Here is a 21778-nt window from a genome sequence, read left to right on the forward strand (position 1 = left end):
ATTTAAAAAAACATTTTTAAGAATATAGTATAATCTTCAGGCTTAACAATGGCATGACACTGCTCTAGAACATATGAAGGAACATGGCCCCTCTGCGACAAACATTCTACACTGCCCATCAAGAAACAAAGTGACTCCTGACCAATCCATAGTTTCCTAAACTACACGTGTGCCAGTTAAGACTGTAAATAAGTAAATCTAAAGAACTCGCCCTGGCTCTCAGGTGGCCTCTAAGTTGTCCCTAAATGAGAAGGAAAGAGCTGAAGTTTGGAAGAAAATAAGTAAAATCACTTTAGAGATCTGAGCCTAACTCAGAATCACTCTCTAGTGTTAAGTATTGAGAAATACTTAAATCTACATGATATCAAGTGGAGACACCAACTAGAACAGATTTTTCCAGCTCACTTTGGTAGCAAGATAAAACTAGATTGAACTACAGCAGTGACAAAATGCACTGTCACAAAACAGCTGTTTGTGTTACCAGACAAAGTCCCTGTTATCCAAATGCCATTCTGTTGTCTTCAGGCCTAGTCTCAATCCCAAATATTATAAAACCCAGACAAAAATACCAGCAGGTGAAGGAAGCCAACTTTTAAACACCTCCTCCAATCCATTCCCCCCCACCAGCCCTAGGAATAGGGACAAGCCTGGAGGTAGAGGGATAGCGAAACGGGGCTCACTTGAGGCAACGTTCAAACCCCAGTAACTACATATACACGTGTCTTGCCTGAAGCTCACAACCACCTGTCTGAAGTAGATTAGCTCTATTAGGCCCTGTGTACACATGAAGAAAGCTCAGAGAATAACTGACTTTTTCAACGTCAGGATGGAACTCTGGAAGACAGAGATGTAAATCTTCCTTTATAGATGAAGAAGAGACTCAAAAACGTTAAGTAATTGCCCATAAAGAGAATTAGGCTTACACATACATCTCCTGATCCCCTGTCATTTTATTTCCTGACTAACTATGTAGATGACTGCTGCTAAAAGCCATTAGCCATAATTTAACTGTGTGTTGTATATAAACCTAAGTTGGTTTAAAAAAAAAAATCAATTTTCAACTCCACCGTAATTTTTAATAACTGAAAAGACTTGAAAATCTTCATGTCCAAAACAAGTACAACACTGAATTAGAGAGAGATAAACACTTCCAAATTTTAGTTAACCTTGGTGTCTTAGCACACCATAAGCCCTGCAAGTGCTTCACACCTAATGTTATGACTTTTCACCAAAGAAATAATCATCCTGACCATACTAAATACATAAATCAACTCAAATCACACTCAATGCATTACAATAGCCCAATAAGTTTCATGACTATAAGTGTCTATATTTATTTTACCAAAAAATAACAGTATTTCAGTTGCTGGAGGAACAAGTAGTTAAATGGAATTGCTTAATATTTAACTGAGAGAAACCTTATTCTGTATCCTGGCTTAAGTATATTTGGGAATAATATAATTAAGTAAAAACATGAAGGATACAAACTCTGGACTTACCACTTCGGACTGTGATCCTATTAAAAAAATAAAAAGAAAATATTTTCAGAAAACACTACATTTATAGGCAAAGTTATATACATGATTTCCATAGCACAAATGTACTGATTAAGCAAAGCAATTCTCCATACATTCCTAATAAAGGAAAGTGGTTTAATTCTGCACCCTGGAGTCACTTTAGACTCCTTGTAATTTCTTACCAGTAATACCAATGCAAAACAAATCCAACCTGGTCAACATACACTAGGCAAAAATCAGAATGCCTTTGGAAATCCCTATCTAAGGGAACATGTACTACTTCAATTATAATTTATAAAGTTAAAAACAAATGTGTTTAAACCAAAAAATGTCAAATGTTTACTTCTTTTTAAATTGAAAGACCATGGGAAGCCTGTATGCTTACCATTCTGAGCTTCTTGACACCTTTTAATCCAGACAATGAAATCAGCATCTGCATCTAAAAGAACAAAATGACTGTAACATCACTCATCTGCACAATTAACACATTCATTCAAAAAATAATTAGTAAACACCTACTATGTTCCAAACACCGTTCTAGGCACTGGCGATTCAGCAGTGAATTAAACAGACAAAAATACCTGTCCTAACAGAGCTTAGAGCCATCCTAATGTTATAGCTATTAATATATGAATAGGTTTAACATGTAGTTGTTCATTCTGAAGAATTTTGATTTAAAAAAAACATTAGTTTTAACCAGTTAACCTTACTGGTTTCCAGATGCACATAAATCTGCATTTCCCCTCACCTCTCTCCTCTTAAAGGAGCTTCCTTCTCATACAACAAGATCAGACTTGAATTTGATTCTCAATGTTATCAGTTAGGGTTTGGTGGAGGCCTGGTAACTGGCAGCTGGGTTAAGGTCCAGAAGCGTCCCTCCACCAGTTTGCTCTTCAATGTGGCTACCTATTCTGCCTATAATTCTCTGTGGCTTTATTTGTTACCATGCCTTTCCTACTAACACCAAGAATTATCTTTATACTTTGTGGAATTCTATCGTATCTCCAAATTCCATGGCATCCAAGAGATTGCAGACAGTGAATATTTACAGATACCACTGTAAACATTTACATAAGCAAATTATTCACTTGTGAAGACTCAGAATAATTAGAGTCACAAGACCAAAAACATTGTCTTGATGTTAAGAAAAATTATTAGGGGTCGGCCCCATGGCCAAGTAGTTAAGTTCGCACACTCTGCTTCGGTGGCCCAGGGTTTCACCTGTTTGGATCCTGAGTGCAGACATGGCACCGCTCATCAAGCCACACTGAGGCAGAATCCCACATAGAACAGCCAGAAGGACCTACAACTAGAATATACAACTATGTACTGGGGGGCTGTAGGGAGAAGAAGAAGAAGAAAAAAAGAAGATTGGCAACAGCTGTTAGCTCAGGTGCCAATCTTAAAAAAATATATGCATTAAAAAAAGAAAAATTATTAAAAGTGATCCAAAAAAAGTTTACTAATTCAAGCTAACTGCAGGCAAGATTATTCTGAAAAATAAAAAGCTATTAAAAATGTCTTAAAATGAAATTTTCTATTTCACTAATTTATGGATGAAATTCAATTACAGAGGCCTTAACTCATATATATACACACCCACACACACACATTCATTCATTCTAGAGGTGAACAATTACAGTCATGTACCACATAATGACATGTCGGTCAATGACAGACCTCATATACAACAGTGGTCCCATAAGATTATACCATCTAGCCTAGGTGTGTAGTAGGCTACACCATCTAGGTTTGTCTCAGTAACACAGGGGAGGAAGAAATTTTCCTCTACCATACTAGGTTCTTCTGGCTGGTCTAAGAACTAAACTGACACGAGACAGATTAACAGGAGAAACACAAATAAAGTTTCAGTAACAGGTATACGTGGCGGAAACCCAGGGAAACCAAATTAACTCCCCAAAATGGCCAAAGGCCTCGCCTTAAATACCACCCTCAGCTAAAGACAAAAGATGATGTTGGAGGTCAGGGACTTCAAAGGGAAAGGAGGCAATTCACAGGTGGAAAAAAGCAAACGTATGGAAAACAAGTGTTTGGCCATACAGAAACAGAGGAACATAGAGGGGAGCCCAACAAACAGGCTTTTCTAGGTTCCTTCCTGTCTACCACCTAGTTCATGTTATGCTACTAAGTCAGTAGCTCCCTTCCTGAGACAGGTTTTTCTATCCGAATTCTTATAGGCAGTTAAGGGGGAGATAAAAACTTTCTGAGTCTTCTCTTTTTTTTTTTTTTGAGGAAGAGTAGCCCTGAGCTAACTACTGCCAATCCTCCTCTTTACGCCTACTACAGCATGGCTTTTGCCAAGCAGTGCCATGTCTGTACCCAGGATCCAAACGGGTGAACCCCGGGCCCCTGAGAAGCACAACGTGCAAACTTAACTGCTACGCCACCGGGCCGGCCCCATTTTGTTTCTTAAAAATAATCAGCCTAAACTCTGGGCTGAGGGGGGCCAGCTCCGTGGCTGAGTGGTTAAGTTCATGTGCTCCGCTGCGGCGGCCCAGGGTTCCGATCCTGGGTACAGACATGGGACTGCTCGTCAGGCCACGCTGAGGCGGCATCCCACATCCCACAACTAGAAGGACCTGCAACTAAGATACACAACCATGTACGGGGGGGTTTGGGGAGATAAAGCAGGAAAAAAAAAAAAAGAGATTGGTAACAGTTGTTAGCCCAGGTGCCCATCCTTAAAATAAAAAAAAATAAAAAAAAGGAAGATTGGCAACAGGTGTTAGCCCAGGTGCCAATCTTTAAAAAATAAAAAAATAAATAAACTCGGGGCTGGCCCCGTGGCCAAGTGGTTAAGTTCACACGCTCTGCTGCAGGTGGCCCAGTGTTTCGTTGGTTCGAATCCTGGGCGAGGACATGGCACTGCTCATCAAGCCACGCTGAGGCAGCAACCCCTGTTGGCAATGCATGACTGTACATCAAAATCCTATTATTCAAATTAATCAGTAAATAAAACCAAGCTTCCTACCATATAAAGGGGAAAAAGGTAAAATTCTGAGTTATAAACTTTTTTCCCCTGATAAAAATGAAAGCCTAACAGTCTAATATAAATTTTTCCTGGAATTAAATTAAAAGACAAATTTGTTTTTAAATTAAATATCCTCAACAGCAATTTTATCAAGGAGCAGACACCTTCTGAGGCCACCTCTGAAATAATTCTAAGATAAAAGTCAATGGCATGATAGATAATAAGATATTACTCAAGGAAGGAATGTGGGCAGGGAACTTTCTAGGGACTTTAGATGCTCTAAAAAGATAAAAGAATAGGGCTTAAGAAATCTAGAGGATGGAATGACTCATGACCCATCAGGGCTTTCAAATATGCATCAAGACAGTGGATAGCATTTACTAAGAGTGCAGATATGCTAGCTTGCTAACTGAATAGCCATATTATTCATGTACCACACTTGGGATAACCAAGTTTGAGAACAACTCCTATTGCCCAGATCTCTTCTTTGCTAATCTGTAGGTTCCATTTGCAAAGCTGGGCCTGATGTCCTTTCTCAAGCAGGTATATGGCAGAAAAGCAAATATTTAAAGCAGTACAGAGTAAATTTTTAAAAACATAAAAATACAGGGGCCCTGGGGCCAGCCCCGTGGCCGAGTGGTTAAGTTTGCGCGCTCCGCTGCAGGCAGCCCAGTGTTTTGTTGGTTGGAATCCTGGGCGCAGACATGGCACCACTCATTGAGCCATGCTGAGGCGGCGTCCCACGTGCCACAACTAGAGGGACCCACAACTAAGAATATACAACTATATACCGGGGGGCTTTGGGGAGAAAAAGGAAAAAAAAATTTAAAAATTAAAATAAATAAAAATATAATTATACAGTACTTTAGAGGAGGGTTTCTCAACTTCAGCACTACTAACATTTGGACCAGATACTTCTCGATTGTGGGGGACAATCCTGTGCGTTGTAGGATGTTTAGGAGCATCGCTGGCCTCTACTCACTAGATGCCAGGAGCACATTCCCCATTCCTAGTCATGATAATCGAAAATCTCTTCTGCCAAATGTCCCCAGGAAGCAAAATTATCCCCTATTAGGAACCATAGCTTTAGAGAATCGTGATAACAGTCTATCATCATAAAAGATAAAATGATAGTACACAATTAGGATTCTGTATTCTATTATTATCTATGAGATTACTTACAACCTCTGTCTTTTAGTATTCTGCAGATCTTTTGATTCTTAGCTCTTACAATTTCTATTTATGTGCATATTCATACCACTGTGTTAACTTTCAACTGTTTCTCTCAAACAGATAACATTAAAAACACAATACTCTCAAAGCTCCATGTTTCTTCTATACACTACCATGATTTATCGAAACTTATACTTCACGTCTCAGTAAATTCTTTGTTGTAAGATTTCCTAGCTCAGCAATCTGAATAACAACTTAATGAGAGCAAATTAAACTTTCACTTGCCCATTAGAAAAAAATAAAGCCAGACTAAGTTTATAGTTTTTAGCTTCTAATGGTAAAGTTTATCTGCACTTAAATGCTAAAGAAAGGCCAATTTAAATTTTTAAGTAAATTCAAATTCTGCAATCAACACGAGAAGTCATTAAGAGGAGGAAAAAAGGTGTTGGGTTTCTACAATTAACTTGAGATTATGCTAACAAAATTCAGGTATGGTATTCAAGACACACAAGTAATGGGTTAGAGTTTAACATATAATTCTAATACTTACTATCTAATTTCTGTCCTTCCGTAAAAGTTTCTAGAGCAGCAGCATAGTTTTTTTCATGGTATTCACATATCCTGTATGAGTATATTAAAAACAAACACCACACACACACACACACACACACACGAGATCATGAAAAATAGCCTTCTAAATAAAAAATCCTAGTATTTTCTTTATTGTTAAAAGAATATGTTAATAAGTTAAAAGTATAAGTTAATATTTAGAAAATAGACCTTCTAAAATACTCTACTGCGACATCCAGTATAATTCCCACTAAAATGCAATTTGGAACTCATTTCAGAAGGAATTTCTTCATTTTAATTGAATACACTTGCTTGCTCCAAAATACAGCTGTACTAAGGAATTTAAAATATTCCTTACTTAAGGAATAAAGTCACACTTATCAACAGAAACAAACTGGGATGTAAAGTACACAGATACAGAGTTTTCACAGCATTAAATGTAGTCTGTCCAGCATGGTTAAGGATGAGATGTTCTCTAGTCAGTTAATACAGTAAATTCTAATGAACAAAAAAGGGATTTGAAATCCATCAGTTTCATTTATACTTTGCAGTTACTTCAATCAACACTATTTTAAAACATACTAACTACACATATCCTATCACATCAGTTAATACAAAAACAGAAATATAAACTATATTTCAACTTGAATCCTATCTCAGCTATAAAATGTGTAAATACAGAATTTACTATTCATATAAAGCTAACAATTAATTCATTCAACAAACTAAAATCTACTATCTGTAGTCCAGATCAAACAAGAGCAGTAGTTATTGTATACCCTTTTCTCAGCATAGCAGTGGAATTACTTGGATTAAGTTCAAGAGATTTCTTTGCATCAGCAACAGCATCTGTGTATGAAAAAAGGGGATTTTTAGTCAGTTATTTACAGATCCTAACAAATATTACACAAAAAATTTGAATCAGTCTTAGATTTTTAAGTTTACAATGTGGTAAAATGGACAAATAATTTTAAATGAGAAAAAGCCAATCCTAGATATGATTCAAACAAATATTACCCTCATACCTTCCTACTGGCCTAATATTTAGCTTCCTTCTTAAAGCTCTTCAGTCAATAAATAAAGCTCTGTGCCACACAGTTCATCTAATTTTCTCACTAACATCATTTATGTATTTGACTCACAGTCAATTTAATTTTTCCCTACCCACATTTTCTATCCAGAATAATTAAACACAAGTAATACAGAAGTACATTCTTTTTGTAAAAAATGCAAAAGAGAGCATTTCATTTAAATATGCTGTAAAACAGTAAATATGATGCTATTTTCTTTGTTAGCACATCTAAAAACCAGAAATGAAATCTGGACAAATTCTCCACCCACAGAAGGAAGAATAGATACCCATAAAATTTAAATGAGTGCAACGTAACGCTTGTCACACTTCAGCTACTTCCCCTCGTATGAAAGATCAATTTAAAAATCCTTGAAGATAATCTCCATTTTACCAGACTCATTGTATCTTGGGCAAAATTTATAACAAACCTATGAAGAAGAGACAGTATACTTTGTAAGAAAAGTTACCACAGTAATTCCCAAGAAGAATGTGACAGTAAGCTCTTTGACAATAATACTGTGCATCATCTGGTTTCTGTTCCAAAGCCTTAGTCAGCTCCTACAAATACAAACACGTTGAGTGTCAGTAAATGTTCTTTAAAAGCCACTGAATTCTAATTAAACATGATTTTTAATCAAATAACCTATTATCATAAGCTATTTGGAGGAAAGATAACAGGGAAACAAGCTTGGAGCTTTTCTTTGCAAGAAGATCAATCTCTCCCCCTCTCTTCTCCCCTCCCCCTAAAAGCCTACAATCTAACGTACTATCTACGTAAAGCACCTAGCAGTTCCTGGCCTTCAGTAGGAACTCAATACATGGTAATTATTATCACCTCATTTATTCTGAAGAGTTTAGTTGATATACATTGACCTTCATAGATTTTATCCTTCTAATTTGGAGAAGACTCAAAGATATGTAGAATTTGAGATGCCTAGAAAATGTGAAGCTGTCCAATTAAAAAAACTGGAAGTTAAATCTAGAGTTCAAGGAGATTAACAGAATCAATAAACAAACAATCAAGCTTACCTGGCCCACTCCTATCCTCTGCCAATGGCAGACATCCCTAAGAAATTACAGCATTCTGTTGAAAGCCCAGATACAGTATCTCATAAATACCTATCCGTCATCAAGAGTTAACATTAGATCAACATTTTTGCCACCCTGGGCAGTCACAGTTTATAAGTGGTAGCTGAAACAATAATGATGGAAGAAGAGAGAGCATGACTAGTGGCGCCAAAGACAAATACAGCAAAACAGGAACACTGATTCTCTATCCAATGCCCACACACTCTAGAGATTTGGTAGTTTTCTTAAAAGGTAAAATTATTTCAATAGCCACACAAGTGTCACTGACTTTCCTTTAACCTAGTAGTGTGAGTTTCACAAAGCAATATATACTATACTTGGTAATCATATACCTAAAATCCAATACACCTAAAATCCAAACCACTTTTTACCATATTCACCCCTATCATGCTGATCCAAGTAGTAATGAAATTGACATCTTGTTACTGCATCTCTGCTTAAAACTCTGCAATGCCTTTCCAGCCGATCAGGGCAAAAGCCCAAGCCCTTACAATGACCTCTAACACCCTCCTTGATATGACCCTCTGTTAGCTCTCTGATCTTCTGTCTTCTCTTCCCGTTTCTCCATCCTAGCCACAATGGCCTCCTTGCTGTTCTTCAAACACCTCAAGACTCTGCACCTGCTGCTCCCTCTCACTAGAATGTTCTTCCCCCAGATTGTACCGAAAATTCATTCCCTCACTTCCTAACTAGTGACTGTGCAGGGACAGGATTAAAATCCAGATCTAACTCCAACTTGAATTTTAACCACTAAACAACACAGCTTCTTGTTAACATTTCTTTACTCCAAGTTTCTTTCACACACTATTTCACATTTGAATTAACATGTTTTCTAATACTTTGAAATTCCTAAGTTAAATACCATCTTGCACTAAACTTTCAAACAATTTTGAAAACAGCTGATAGCTTCTTGCCTATCTACTCAAACATATCTTCAAACCAAATTTTCCAGCCTCTCCTCAGCAAGAAAACAGGTATATTATGGGTCAAAAAGGCTTTTACAGATTATATTAATATCTGAATCATCAATTCATAAGGTATTTTTAAACACATATTATGTGACAAACGCAGGCCAGATACTGGGGGTACAAAGATAAATAAAATATTCCTTTTCTTAAAGAGTCAGATATAAACTTCTGAATTTCAAACAACCAACCTGCAAATGACCTTTAAAAACATAAACCAATTGGGGGCTGGCCCCGTGGCCGAGTGGTTAAGTTCGCGCGCTCCGCTGCAGGTGGCCCAGTGTTTCGTTAGTTCGAATCCTGGGCGCGGACATGGCACTGCTCATCAGACCACACTGAGGCAGCGTCCCACATGCCACAACTAGAAGAACCCACAACGAAGAATACACAACTATGTACCGGGGGTCTTTGGGGAGAAAAAGGAAAAAATAAAATCTTGAAAAAAAAAACAAAACATAAACCAATTATTGGTTAAACAGGACCATTTATGGTGATTCAGTTAAATAAATTAAGCAACTGACTTATGAGGCTGTTAATAAAAGAAGTTACCAAAAAGACTACTGAGACAAACTGAACATTATGACACAAACTTATAAGTAATGAATAAAACACAATAAACAGTTTATTTTGAACAAGCAATATAGAGTACAATAAAATCAGAAAAAGTGAAGTTAAAATAATGATTTGTGGTTGTCTTAACTACACTGACCTGTGGTATGTTTTCAGAGTTCTACTGTTTCTGTGACAACAGTTGCTGGCTGCTAGAGTACCAAAGGACTACAGAGAAGTATCTCGAAAGGCAAGGACTCCAGCGCCAACATTTGAATCGCAGTGGCAAAAAGCTATTATTTAATGCAGACCTATGAGAAACTTACCCAAACATACACTTAAATAAAACTAGTTATGTTACAGTTGAGCAATTTATAGTTCTCAAAAACAAAGAAAGCTAGTGAACTGTAAAATATAATTACACCGAAATCTTTACCAAGATAACAGTGAAGGAGGTACCCTGACAACCCAGAACAATAGGGGGAAAATTTTCTTTTAAGACATTAAAATTGTTTAACACTAGGATCCTAGAAAATGAATTTCCAAATATTTAAAGTTTCAGTCTCTTTTAAAATGCTACTCAAAAAGGTAACTTAAGATTAAAAGCAAAGGCAGACTGCTCAGACTGACCTGGTGTTTGCAAGCATGTAGCTCTGGGTATCTCAACTTGACTCCACTTTCAGTTTTCTTCTAGCCACAGCTAATCCCCAATCATGGGTAAACAAAAACATCAACCCTTCTCCCTTCCTAAACTACCTAGAACTCCTGATAAAAAAAAAAACAAAAAACCCACACAGACCCAATACCACTGTACGTTCAGACTAACCAGCTACACTCTCAACAAAACTGTTTTTGGTCAGTTACTTCAAAGTCAGCTACCAACCTTTATATCATACAACCCCAATCCTACCCCAGCTCCAGAGGATGACCTTGATGCCTTGAACCCAGAGACTTCTCACTTCTAAACTGTATAACCTTGAGCAAGTTAATCTCCTTAGCCTCAGCTTCCTTGTGAGCAAATACCCACCACACACTTATTACAAGAATTATGGTAGGGGTAATTTAACACATTAGAATGCCTACCACACCCCAGGCACTACACTGAGAACAGAGATAAACAAGATACATGAAACACCTGTTCTCTTTAAGCTTTCACTGGGGCCCAATTTAGACAGGGTGGTCAGAGAAAACAGTTTCTCTGAGGTGACATTTCAGCCGAAATCTAAAGTGATAAGCATCTCCAAGGAAAACAAGAGATAGGTCAATAAACAGTACTTTTTAGGCAAAAGGAACTGCAGGTGCAAAGGCTCTCCATCAGGACTGAGTTTGACAGGTTCAAGTAACAGAAAGAAGCCAGTGTGGCTGAAACAGAGAGAGCAAAGAAGCTGCAGGATGCCTAACTCAAGGGATTCATCTGTACCTTACATCACTTATCTTCGCAACAACCCTCTCAAGTCGTTCCTATTTAGTCCATTTTACAGACAAGAAATCTGACCCAGAGTGATAACAGGAACATTCCTGAAGTTACATAATTATCGTGAAAACAGGATTTGGACCCAAGCAGTCTGATTCCAGAGCCTGTGCTCTTAACCACTTTTCATGCTAAGCCTCAAAAGATTCTCATAATCCACATACAGTCGTGTGTTGCTTAACGACAAGGATACGTTCTAATAAATGAGTGGTTAGATGATCTTGTCATTGTGCAAACATCAAAGAGGGCACTCAGACAAACCTAGACGGTAGAGCCTACTATACACCTAGGCTAGACGGTACTAATCTTACGTACGGGACTACTGTTGTACATGTGGTCCATCACTGACCAAAACATTATGCAGCACACATGACTGTGTGTGTTTTCTCTCCTTACTGAACTGACACTTCCTCTGTAAAGCTTTTTTTTCACTTCCCCAGTTAGCCTCTATTCTGCTATGCTCTTTACTGGACTTTATACACCACTCCTTTAGAGTACCTACCTTCTATTTGTCTCCCCACTAGATTGCAAACTCCCTCACTGCACAATCTTTTCATCTTTAGATCTCTCCCTCCCAGTACAGCATTCACCACTAATGTACCTTGTTTGTTGAATGAATGAAAAATGTGAGTCAGCTTGATTCAAACATTTCCCCTTTATTACTAATTGGATAGTCTTATATAAAAATGCAACATTTTAAGTGATGTAATATCAAGAGACTTGAATTTCAAAATGGCTACTGTTAAACCAGCTCTTGGGAAAATCTAGAAACAGACTCTCACTTCTCATCAAGGTTCCAGCCCTTCTTTTATTACCAATTATTTGGTAATTAACATCAAACTGTTCATCTTTGTGAGGTCATCTCCAGTTTTAAAAAGAACATTTCCCCTAACAGAGCTGGTTCTTATCATAATCATTCTCCCCACCCCCAGTTTCTGATTCAGGTCTGTGGCGGGTCCCAAGAATTTGCATTTCTAACAAGTTCCCAGGTGATGCTCCTGCAGCTCGTATGGGGACCACACTTTTGAGAACCACTCTTCTACAGCACTAGACTAAGAGTCAGGAAGCACGTCCCAAGGCCCCCATTCTGCCTCTAACTGGCTGTATACATCCCTATGACAGATCATTTGGATTTATTTGGGTCTGTTTTCTCCTGCAAAACAGATGGGAAGAAGTAGTGGACTACAGGAGTCATAAGGACTTTCAGTAAATCTGGTGTCAGGGGGTGTTCAGAATTTGCATTTCTAATGAGTCCTCAGGTTGTGCTGCTGCTGCTGGTCCAAGAGCCACACTTTAAGAACCAAGGTACTGGGGCCAGCCCCGTGGCCAAGTGGTTAAGTTTGCGCACTTTGCTGTGGCAGCTCAGGGTTTTTCCGGTTCGGATGCTGGGTGCAGACATGGCACCGCTCGTCAGGCCATGCTGAGGTGGCGTCCCACATGCCACAACTAGAAGGACCCACAACTAAAAATACACAACCACGTACCAGGGCTCTTGGGGAGAAAAAGGAAAAATAAAATCTTAAACAAATAAAAAAAAGAACCAAGGTACTAAAGCTAACCACATTTCTACTCTACGCAATTTCACTCCTAGGTATATACACCTAAAAGAAAGGAGTGCATGTATGTGTTCACCAAAATACATGTACAAGAAAATTCACAGTAGCTTTATTCACACTAGTTAATAACTGGAAATAACCCAAATGTCCACTATTAGAATAAACAGTGCTATGTTTATAAAAAGGAATACTACATAGCAAGGAAAAAGAACTACCACTTCACACAACAATATGGATGTATCGCACATAATGCTTAGGGCAAGTCAGAGTACCCACACTCAACTGAATACCTAGGTTATGATCCTGTTTACCTGAAGAGCAAAAACAAGCAAAACTAACTGATGGTGATGGAGGGCAGAACAGGGGTTACCTGGCGGGTAAGGGGAATTATTGGCTGAAAAGAAGCATGAGGAAGCTCTGAGGATGGAAGTGTTCTATATCTTGATCTGGGTGGTATACATATATGTAAAACTACAACTTCATAGTTGCTGACTTAAGACTTGCATTATTTACCTATATCGTACTTCAAAAAATATAAAAAGTAAAATAAGTGAGATGGAAAGTGACAAATTCATTACTTTAATATCCTTCAAAAGCAACTTTCATATAAACCGTATTTTCAAAGGAGGCACTGGGTCTAAAAGGACCATAACAAACCTCGATTCTGGAAATTAATTGCTGTCTAGCTGACATAAAGAATTGTGAAGAAAATTCTCAACGCCTCCTGTGACATTATTCTACTACTGATCCCAGAAGCCTCACTAGGAAACATCATAGTACAACTGATTAATCAACCACTTTATCTGAAGGCCTTCATATCCAGATCCAAAAACATACTCTGACCTAAAAGGCCCTAAGGGACCTAGCCCCTGGTTTTCTCCCCACCTCAGCTATTACTCCTCTTTCATCCTTCTCTAGTTAAACGGGCCTTTTGGCTGCTCCTTGTACAGGCCAACTTCATTCTTATCTCAGGATCTTTGCACTGGCTCTTCCTCCTGCTTGGAATGCTCTTTCCCCAGAGCTTCCCAACTCACTCCCTCATGTGTCTGCTCAAATGTCACCTCCTCAGAGAGACTCTACCACCGATGTGGCAAATTTCTTTTAGAAGTCATAACTAGGAAAATGGTTCTCTCGCCTCAAATCACTAACCTTGCTTACGTTAAATTATAACGAGGAAACAGGGTTTCCTCTCTTCTGTACTTCAAAGCAAGAAACCTCTAGCTAAACTGTGTGACCCACTTAATCATGTACCCTTAGCTTGAGTTCTCTATTACTTTTAATTAGCATCTTACTCTTGCTCTTATACTTTCCTTCACAGCTCTACAGTCTTCCACTGCACACAAAGTGCTTTCTAAGTCAATGAATATACAAATGAGATTTTAATCCATAGCAATCAGTGCCTTGCACACAGCAACTCCCCCAAAATTGTCTTGATGGATACACAAACGAGTAGAATAATGAACAATGACAGGACATCTGGAAATCTTCAGGGACATACGGGAAAAGGTTTTTGTTCCAGTAGTCTGAGTTCACACAGGCACCTGAGTCATACGAATAGCAAGGATAATTATCAAATAAAAAACCGAACTAGCAAATATCATCAAGCCTAGATTTCACTTTCTTCTAGGCACAAATACTACCTAAAAAGAAAAAACCCTTTCAGGCCAAGTATGGACGTCAACTATGCCCCCCAGAAACAGATTTTTCTAAGCTGCGAGGATGCAGGAACGGTCTAGGAGTAAAACGGGGCAAGAAGAGGCGTCTAGAGTAAGGGGGCCACTGTAGGCCACGGAAAGGAGAGGCCGAGGCTGTCAATATTAGGGCTGAGACACAAGAAAAACAGCAGCCCGGGTCCCAGAAAGGCAAAGCCGGGAAGAGGAGGGGTCGGCCAGAACCCGTCGCTGCCGCGTTCCCCAAAGGAGAGTGGAGGAGACTGAGAAGGGCTCTCTCACCTCTAACGCCGCCTGGGGGTCCTCGTCGATCAGAGCATCTGAGAAGCTCCGGAAAAACCTGCCAGGAAAACAACGACTTCAGCAGGGCTCACTGACCAAGAAAAGCAGGGGAATAAAAATAAACAGCCAAGAGAAGAAAAAGGACGCACCTCTGGGCTGTTGCAGGTCCTGCTGCAGCCGCCGCCATCCCTAATAGTCACTGTTACCGCTGCTGGAGCTGCTACTACTGAGGTTAACAGCTTGGCCACCGCCCAAGGGGGAAACTTCTGGAGAAACACCAACTGGAGCTTCCGTCCTAAGTAGCCAACGAGCAGCCACGCAGCGCGCCGCGGGGGGAGGGGAGGCGAAAAGCGGGCGCGGGGCCGGCTGGGACGGTGGAGGACCCAGTCTCCCGGCCCGGCCCCCGGTCCCGTGACCTGCGCTGCCAGTTCCCGCCCCTCGCAGCCATGGTTACGGAGGCCTCCGCGGTTCACGTTCGCCCTCTCTTCCACCGCACGCCCGTACGCCAATAGAGCCTTCAGGAGTGATAGCTCAAAGCACATGTGGAACGTATTGTTATGCCTCAGGAACGTGGGGCGTTTGGATGTCTGTTACTAACAGAAGGCACGTGGAGCTCCATTTTCACCGCGGTCCCCATCATGGCTCCCGGAGGCAGCCAAGCCTTTCGTGACCCGTGACGTCATTCGCGGCTACGTGTTTGTTTCCGGGAGCACAGCTTCGGATTGCGCGTCGAGCCGGGATCGTTACGCTGGGAACCATAGCGGACTAGGACTCGCCGGAAGTCGTTCTGTCTTTGCGGAACCTAGAGAGAAGGAACCCTTTTGGTTCCGGTGTGGGTGCACTGTTCCACTCCCCAGAACAACAGAGGCCCAAGCTTTCTCCCCGGTTGGCTTCCAGGTAGAGAAGGAAAACCTGTTCCGTCCGAAGGCACTGAAGGGAGTAAGGTGGCCTGAAGTTGTCTCAGTGGCTGCTTTTCTTTCCAACCTAGTGGGTCAGGCCCTCCCTCACTCCCTGTTGACACATGCAGGTCAGAGAGAAGAAGCCCCCAGCAAGTTCCACGGGATGGAGGTGGAGGAGCAGAGGGGAGTGGGAGTGAGCGGCTCAGTCAGTAGAGATAAACAAGGAAATGAAGTTGAGCATCTGCTACGTCCAAAATCTAAACTAAGCTCTGGGATTCGAAGACATTAATGCTCTCCAGAAACTTAAAGCAGTTCTAAGTGCTTAAATGAAAGAAGGGGAATAGTCATGCGATAGCAAGGAGGGGCCCTTAGCCCAATATAAGGTATGGGGATGGATTCCTCAAAGGTGTGATACCTGAGCCTCAGCCTTGAAAGATGAATTAGAATTAATCAATGAAGGAAATGAAAAAGGCATTTTCCGACAGAGTAGAACATGTGTTAAAAAACGGTAAGGAGAGCTCTAAAATTGGTAGAGTCAAAATTCACGTTGCAAGCGGACTGGCTGGAGAGGTAGGTAAATGCCAGGTCATAAAGGGCCAGGTATGGTCTGCTTAGAAGCTTGGATTTGATTCTCTTAATGATGTTAACTCAGTAAAGGATTGTTTTAGGGCTCGGCTGTGGCCGAGTGGTTAAGTTCCCGAGGTCCGCCTTGGTGGCCCAGGGTTTCCCCAGTTTGGATCCTGGGTGCAGACATGGCGCCACTCATCAGGCCGTGTTGAGGTGGTATCCCAACATGCCGCAACCAGAAGGACCAACTAAAATATACAACTATATACTGCGGGGATTTGGGGAGAAAAAGCAGGAAAAAAAAAAAAAAGATTGGCGTCAGTTGTTAGCTCAGGTGCCAATCTTTAAAAAAAAATTTTTTTCAATCCAAAAAGGCAGTAAGTCAAATTTGCATTTTTTTTAAAGAGTTTACTTTTCCCCCTCCCCAAAGCTGGCCCCCCCCCCCCCCCCCCCGCCAGGTACATAGTTGTATATATTTTTAGTTGTGGGTCCTTCTAGTTGCAGTATGTGGGACGCCACCTCAGCATGGCTTGATGAGCGGTGCTAGGTCGGTGCCCAGGATCCGAACCAGCGGAAACCCTGGGCCCTGGAAACAGAGGGCACGAACTTAACCACTTGGCCGCAGGCCGGCCCCCCAAATTTGCATTTTTAAAGTATATTATCGTCTGTGCTATGGAAGAATGATTAAAGGGAAAGGAGAGCAGTTGTTGAGAGACAACCTCTGTGTTACAGCCCAAAATGACTCTCAAACAGATCAGTGATTGTGGGGATGGAGAAGAAAGTGAGAATTACAGAAATATTTGAAGTAAAACTGTCTGGGTTTGCTGTGGGTTTTGTTTTTGTTTTTGTTTTGAGGAAAATTAGCCCTGAGCTAACATCTGTGCCAGTCTTCCTCCACTTTATATGTGAGTTGCTGCCGTAGCATGGCTGACCAGTGTATAGGTCCAGTCCTGGGACCAGAACCTGCCCAAGCAGTGTGCGCTAAATTTGACCATTATGCCAAGGGGCTGGCACCTCTCAACATATATATTTTTTTTAAAGTTCAAGGTTTCCAGGTTTGGGAAGAAACACTAAGAGAGCTGGCTTTGGTTCCCTCTTCCTAAGTTGCTCCTTTTGTCTTTTTTTTTTTTTTTTTTGAGGACGATTAGCCCTGAGCTAACATCTGTTGCCAGTCCTCCTTTTGCTGAGGAAGCCTGGCCCTGAGCTAACATCCATGCCCATCTTCCTCTACTGTATATGTGGGATGCCTTCCACAGCATGGCTTGCCAGGCGGTGCCATGTCTGCACTCAGGATCCGAACCAGTGAACGCTGGGCTGCCGAAGTAGAACGTGCGCACCTAACTGCTGCGCCACCGGGTCAGCCCCTCCCCGCAGAGATTCTTCTGAGACCTTTGTTGTTAAGTAGATGACCACATATATGAGTCTGTTTCCAGGTTCTTATTCCATTGATCTGTCTAACCTTGTACCAGTACCACACTGTCTTAATGTAGCTTTGTAATTCTTGAAGTCCTGTAACTTTTTCTTCAAGATTATCTTGGCTATTCTAAGTCCTTTGTATTCCAGTATTTTGTAAAATTTATTTCCATTTATTTGTAAGTTTTAGAATGTGCTTGTCAATTTCCAGCAAAAAACAAACCCCTGCTGGAATTTTAATTGGGCTTGCATTGGATCCATAGATCTATTTGGGGAAAACTGACATCTTAATATTGAGTCCTCCAATCCATGAATATTACACACCTCTCCATTTTTTTAAGTGGTCTTTAATTTCTCTCAGCAGTGTTTTGTAGATTGCAGTGTAGAGGTCTTACATCTTTCATTAGATTTATACTTGGGTATTTGATTTTTTTATGCTATTTTAAATGGCATTAACAATTTTTTTTTTTTTTTGAGGAAGACTGGCTCTGAGCTAACATCTGTGCCCATCTTCCTCTACTTTATATGTGGGACCACTGCCACAGCATGGCTTACCAAGCGGTGCCATGTCTGCACCCGGGATCGGAACCGCAGACCCCAGGCTGCCAAAGCGGATTGTGCGCACTTAACTGCTGCGCCACCGAGCAGGCCCAGCATTAACAAATTTTTATACTCTGTTGCTAGCATATAGAAACACTACTGACTTTTACTTATTGACCTTATATTCAGCCATCTTGCTAAGTTCTCTTATTTCTAATACTTCGTAGGTTCTTTTAGAATTTTCTATGATCACAATCTTGTCATCTGTGAATAAAGGTGGTTTAACATACTGCTGTGCAATCATTATACCTTTTATTTCTTTTTCTTGCTGTCTGTCACTGAATAGGATGTCTGCTATAGTGTTGAATAGAAGTAGTGATAATGGACTTCTTGTCTTTGTTGTAACTTCAGGGGAAACAGTATCAAATGCTTTTTCTGCCTTTATTGAAATGTTCAGATGTATTTTTTCTTTAATATGTTAATGTGAATTACATTGATTTTCAAATGTTCTCCAAATGGCCAGTATGCATATGAAAAGAAGTTCTGCATCAACAGCTATACAGGGACTTAAAATCATAATTCATAATCATAACACTCCCAACAGAATGGTTAAATTGAATTCCAACACCAATCATTGGCAAGGATAGGAAGTGAGCACATATAACTTTCATATATTGCTAGTGGGAGTATAAATTGGCATAACTACTTTAGAAAAATTTTTTGACACTATCTATTAAAGTTACTCATACATATGCCCTTTACCCAGTAATTCTACCATTGGGTATATAACAAAGAGAAAAAGAGTACTTATGTTCATGTACAAGAATATTGATAGCAGCATTATTAACAGAAGCAAAAACTGGAAATAACCTAAATGTCCTTTCATAGGAGAAAAATACTACAGAGCAATGATTAAGAATGAACTACCAGTACACACAACAGTATGGATGAACCTCACAGAAAAAATGTTGAGTTAAAGAAGCCAGGCAGAGTACATCTTGATTGATTCCATTCATATGAAGATAAAAAACTATTTTGAGGGACATCAGAGGGTAATCATGTGGCTGGGAAGGGCCATGAGGAAGCCGCCTTGGATGCAGGCAATTTTACATATCTTGATCTGAGTGGCAATTACACCAATTTATTCAGATGTAAAATTTTATCAAGTTGTACACTTAAGATGTGTGCACTTTACGCATCAATAAAATAGGGGGGAAAATTTAAAACAAAATTGGCAACGAACAATCAGAATTTGAAGTTTAAAAACTGTGACATTTACAATAGCATCAAAAATACTAAATACTGAAAAATAAATGTGATAAAAGTATGTGCAAAACATATACATTGAGAATTACAAAGCATTGCTGAGAGAAATTAAAGAACACCTAATCAAATGGAGACACATTCTACGTTCATGAGTCAGAAGATTCAATATTGTTAAGATATCAGTTCTTCTCAAACTTAGCTATAGATTCAACATGATCCCAATCAAAATTCCAAAGGCCTTTTTCTATTTTAAAGTTGACAAGCTGATTCTGAAATTCAAATGTAAATGTACACGACTTAGAATAGCCAAATCAACTTTGAAAAACAATAAAGTTGGAAAACTAACACTACGTGATTTCAACACATCCACCTTGTGTATTGGCACATCAAGATAGACAAGATCAATAGAACAGAGTAGAGAGTCCATCATTAGACCCATACATATATGGACAACTGATTTTCAACAAAGGTCCAAAGGAAATTCAGGGTAGAAAGGATAATTGAAAAAGATAGTCTTTTCAGACTTTTCAGTCGAAAAAGATAGTCTTTTCAACAAGTTGGATATACAAAAGCAAAAAGCGAATTTCAATACATAACTTGCACCATCTACAAAAATTAACTCAAAATGGATCATGGACCTAAATGTAAAATTTAAAACTATAAAACTTCTAGAAGAAAAATGTATGTCACCTTGTTAAGCAAAGATTTCTTAGACATGACATCAAAAGATGTTGATAAATTAGACTTTACCAAAATTAAAAAGTTTCTACACTTTGAAAATATTTGCAGGTCATATATCTGATGAAGAGCTTGTATCCAGAATATATAATGAGTTCTCAAAACTCAGTAATAAGAAAACAACAGAATTTAAAAATGGGCCAAAAAATTTAACCATCACTTCATCAAAGATAGGTGGGTGTCAAATAAGCACATGAAAAGATGCTCAAAATCATTAGTCATTAGGGAAATGTAAATTAAAACCACATTGAGATAACCACTACACACCCATTTTAAAATGGCTACTAAACTTATGGGACAACCATGGTAGACAAGAAACTATGGAACCATAGCTAATCTGAAATACACTGCACATCACCCCAAGTCATGAAACTGTCTCAAAGCAACTGATGAGACTGGCTGATCTCTCTTTGGGAAAGAAATACATGTTTCATGTAGGCATAAGCATTTTTATAAGTGTTTGGGCAGGAAAAAGGATGTTAGGGGTGATGGTAGGCTGCATTATTCCTCCCTTATTCCTTGCTCTGGAGCCCCAATTTGTTTGGCTGTCCATCTCCCCAGCACATGCCTAAGTAATTTTGGCAATCCGCTTCCTTGGCCAGCAATTGGTTGAGGAAGGGTATACGACCAATCCAGCCAATGAGCTGTAAAGAGATGTCTGCTCAAGGTGTCTGGGAAAGGTCTCCTTAGTGATAAACAGAAACATAGAAGGAACTACTGCAGCTATCTTGCAACCATGGCAGGAGGCATCCTGGAAACTACACCAAAATCCTGAGGATGGTAAAGGAGAAAGACGGAAGAAATCTGGTTGCTCAGTATCACCACTGAGCTCCTGAATTAACCAATCTGGAAACCTCCTAACTCCAGACTTCTTGTTTCGTACTATTTAATAATTTTGAATTATTGTTTGTTTTAATTGAAAGCGAATCCTAATCGTAACTGACAGTATGATTTTGAGAGTAAAATTTGAAGATAAGGCTGGTGAGAACATGCAGGCCCTCAACTCCATCTGAAAACAGTAAGGAACCACTGAAGGGCTTGACATAATTAAATTGGCACTCCTGTTGCATTGAGAACAGATTGGAGAGGGACAAGGTGAAAACAAAGAGAATGAGAAAACAGTGACCTTTACATAAAACAAGGGGGAACTCTAACCTTTGAAAAAGTCTTTGGAGCAGCCCAAGAGGAACACTAAGAAACTATTATAAAGGCAGCAGAAGGACAGAAAAGAGTTGGGCACAAAAGTGCAGGCAATAGAGAGTTTAAAGAAGAGTGAGTTATAAAAGGTTATCAAATGCTGGAGAGGTCAAGGAAGAGAAGGATGGAAATTTTGCAATACGGAAATTGATTAGTGTTTAGTGACCTTTGCAACAGTAATTTCAGGAAATAGTGAGGACAAATGCAATACTACAGAGGGTTAAAGAATGAATGGAAAGTAAGGAAAGCAGC

The 21778-nt window shown here is 39.6% G+C and overlaps 1 protein-coding gene across 1 annotated transcript in view; it reads right to left on the bottom strand.

The window, feature by feature from the left end:
* Positions 1–15534, bottom strand: part of SUGT1 (SGT1 homolog, MIS12 kinetochore complex assembly cochaperone) — a 38017-nt gene extending 22483 nt beyond the window's left edge. Inside the window, exons 1-7 of the mRNA XM_046664447.1 lie at positions 15056–15534; positions 14907–14964; positions 7792–7882; positions 7032–7101; positions 6233–6303; positions 1903–1956; positions 1500–1516 (exon numbers count right to left, since the gene is read on the bottom strand). Coding sequence (XP_046520403.1) covers positions 1500–1516; positions 1903–1956; positions 6233–6303; positions 7032–7101; positions 7792–7882; positions 14907–14964; positions 15056–15093 — 399 coding nt within the window. The 5' untranslated portion in view covers positions 15094–15534. The remainder of the gene's footprint in view (positions 1–1499; positions 1517–1902; positions 1957–6232; positions 6304–7031; positions 7102–7791; positions 7883–14906; positions 14965–15055) is intronic.
* Positions 15535–21778: the final 6244 nt, after the last annotated feature.

The sequence above is a fragment of the Equus quagga genome, chromosome 6, assembly GCF_021613505.1.
Source record: "Equus quagga isolate Etosha38 chromosome 6, UCLA_HA_Equagga_1.0, whole genome shotgun sequence".
NCBI lineage: Eukaryota > Metazoa > Chordata > Mammalia > Perissodactyla > Equidae > Equus > Equus quagga.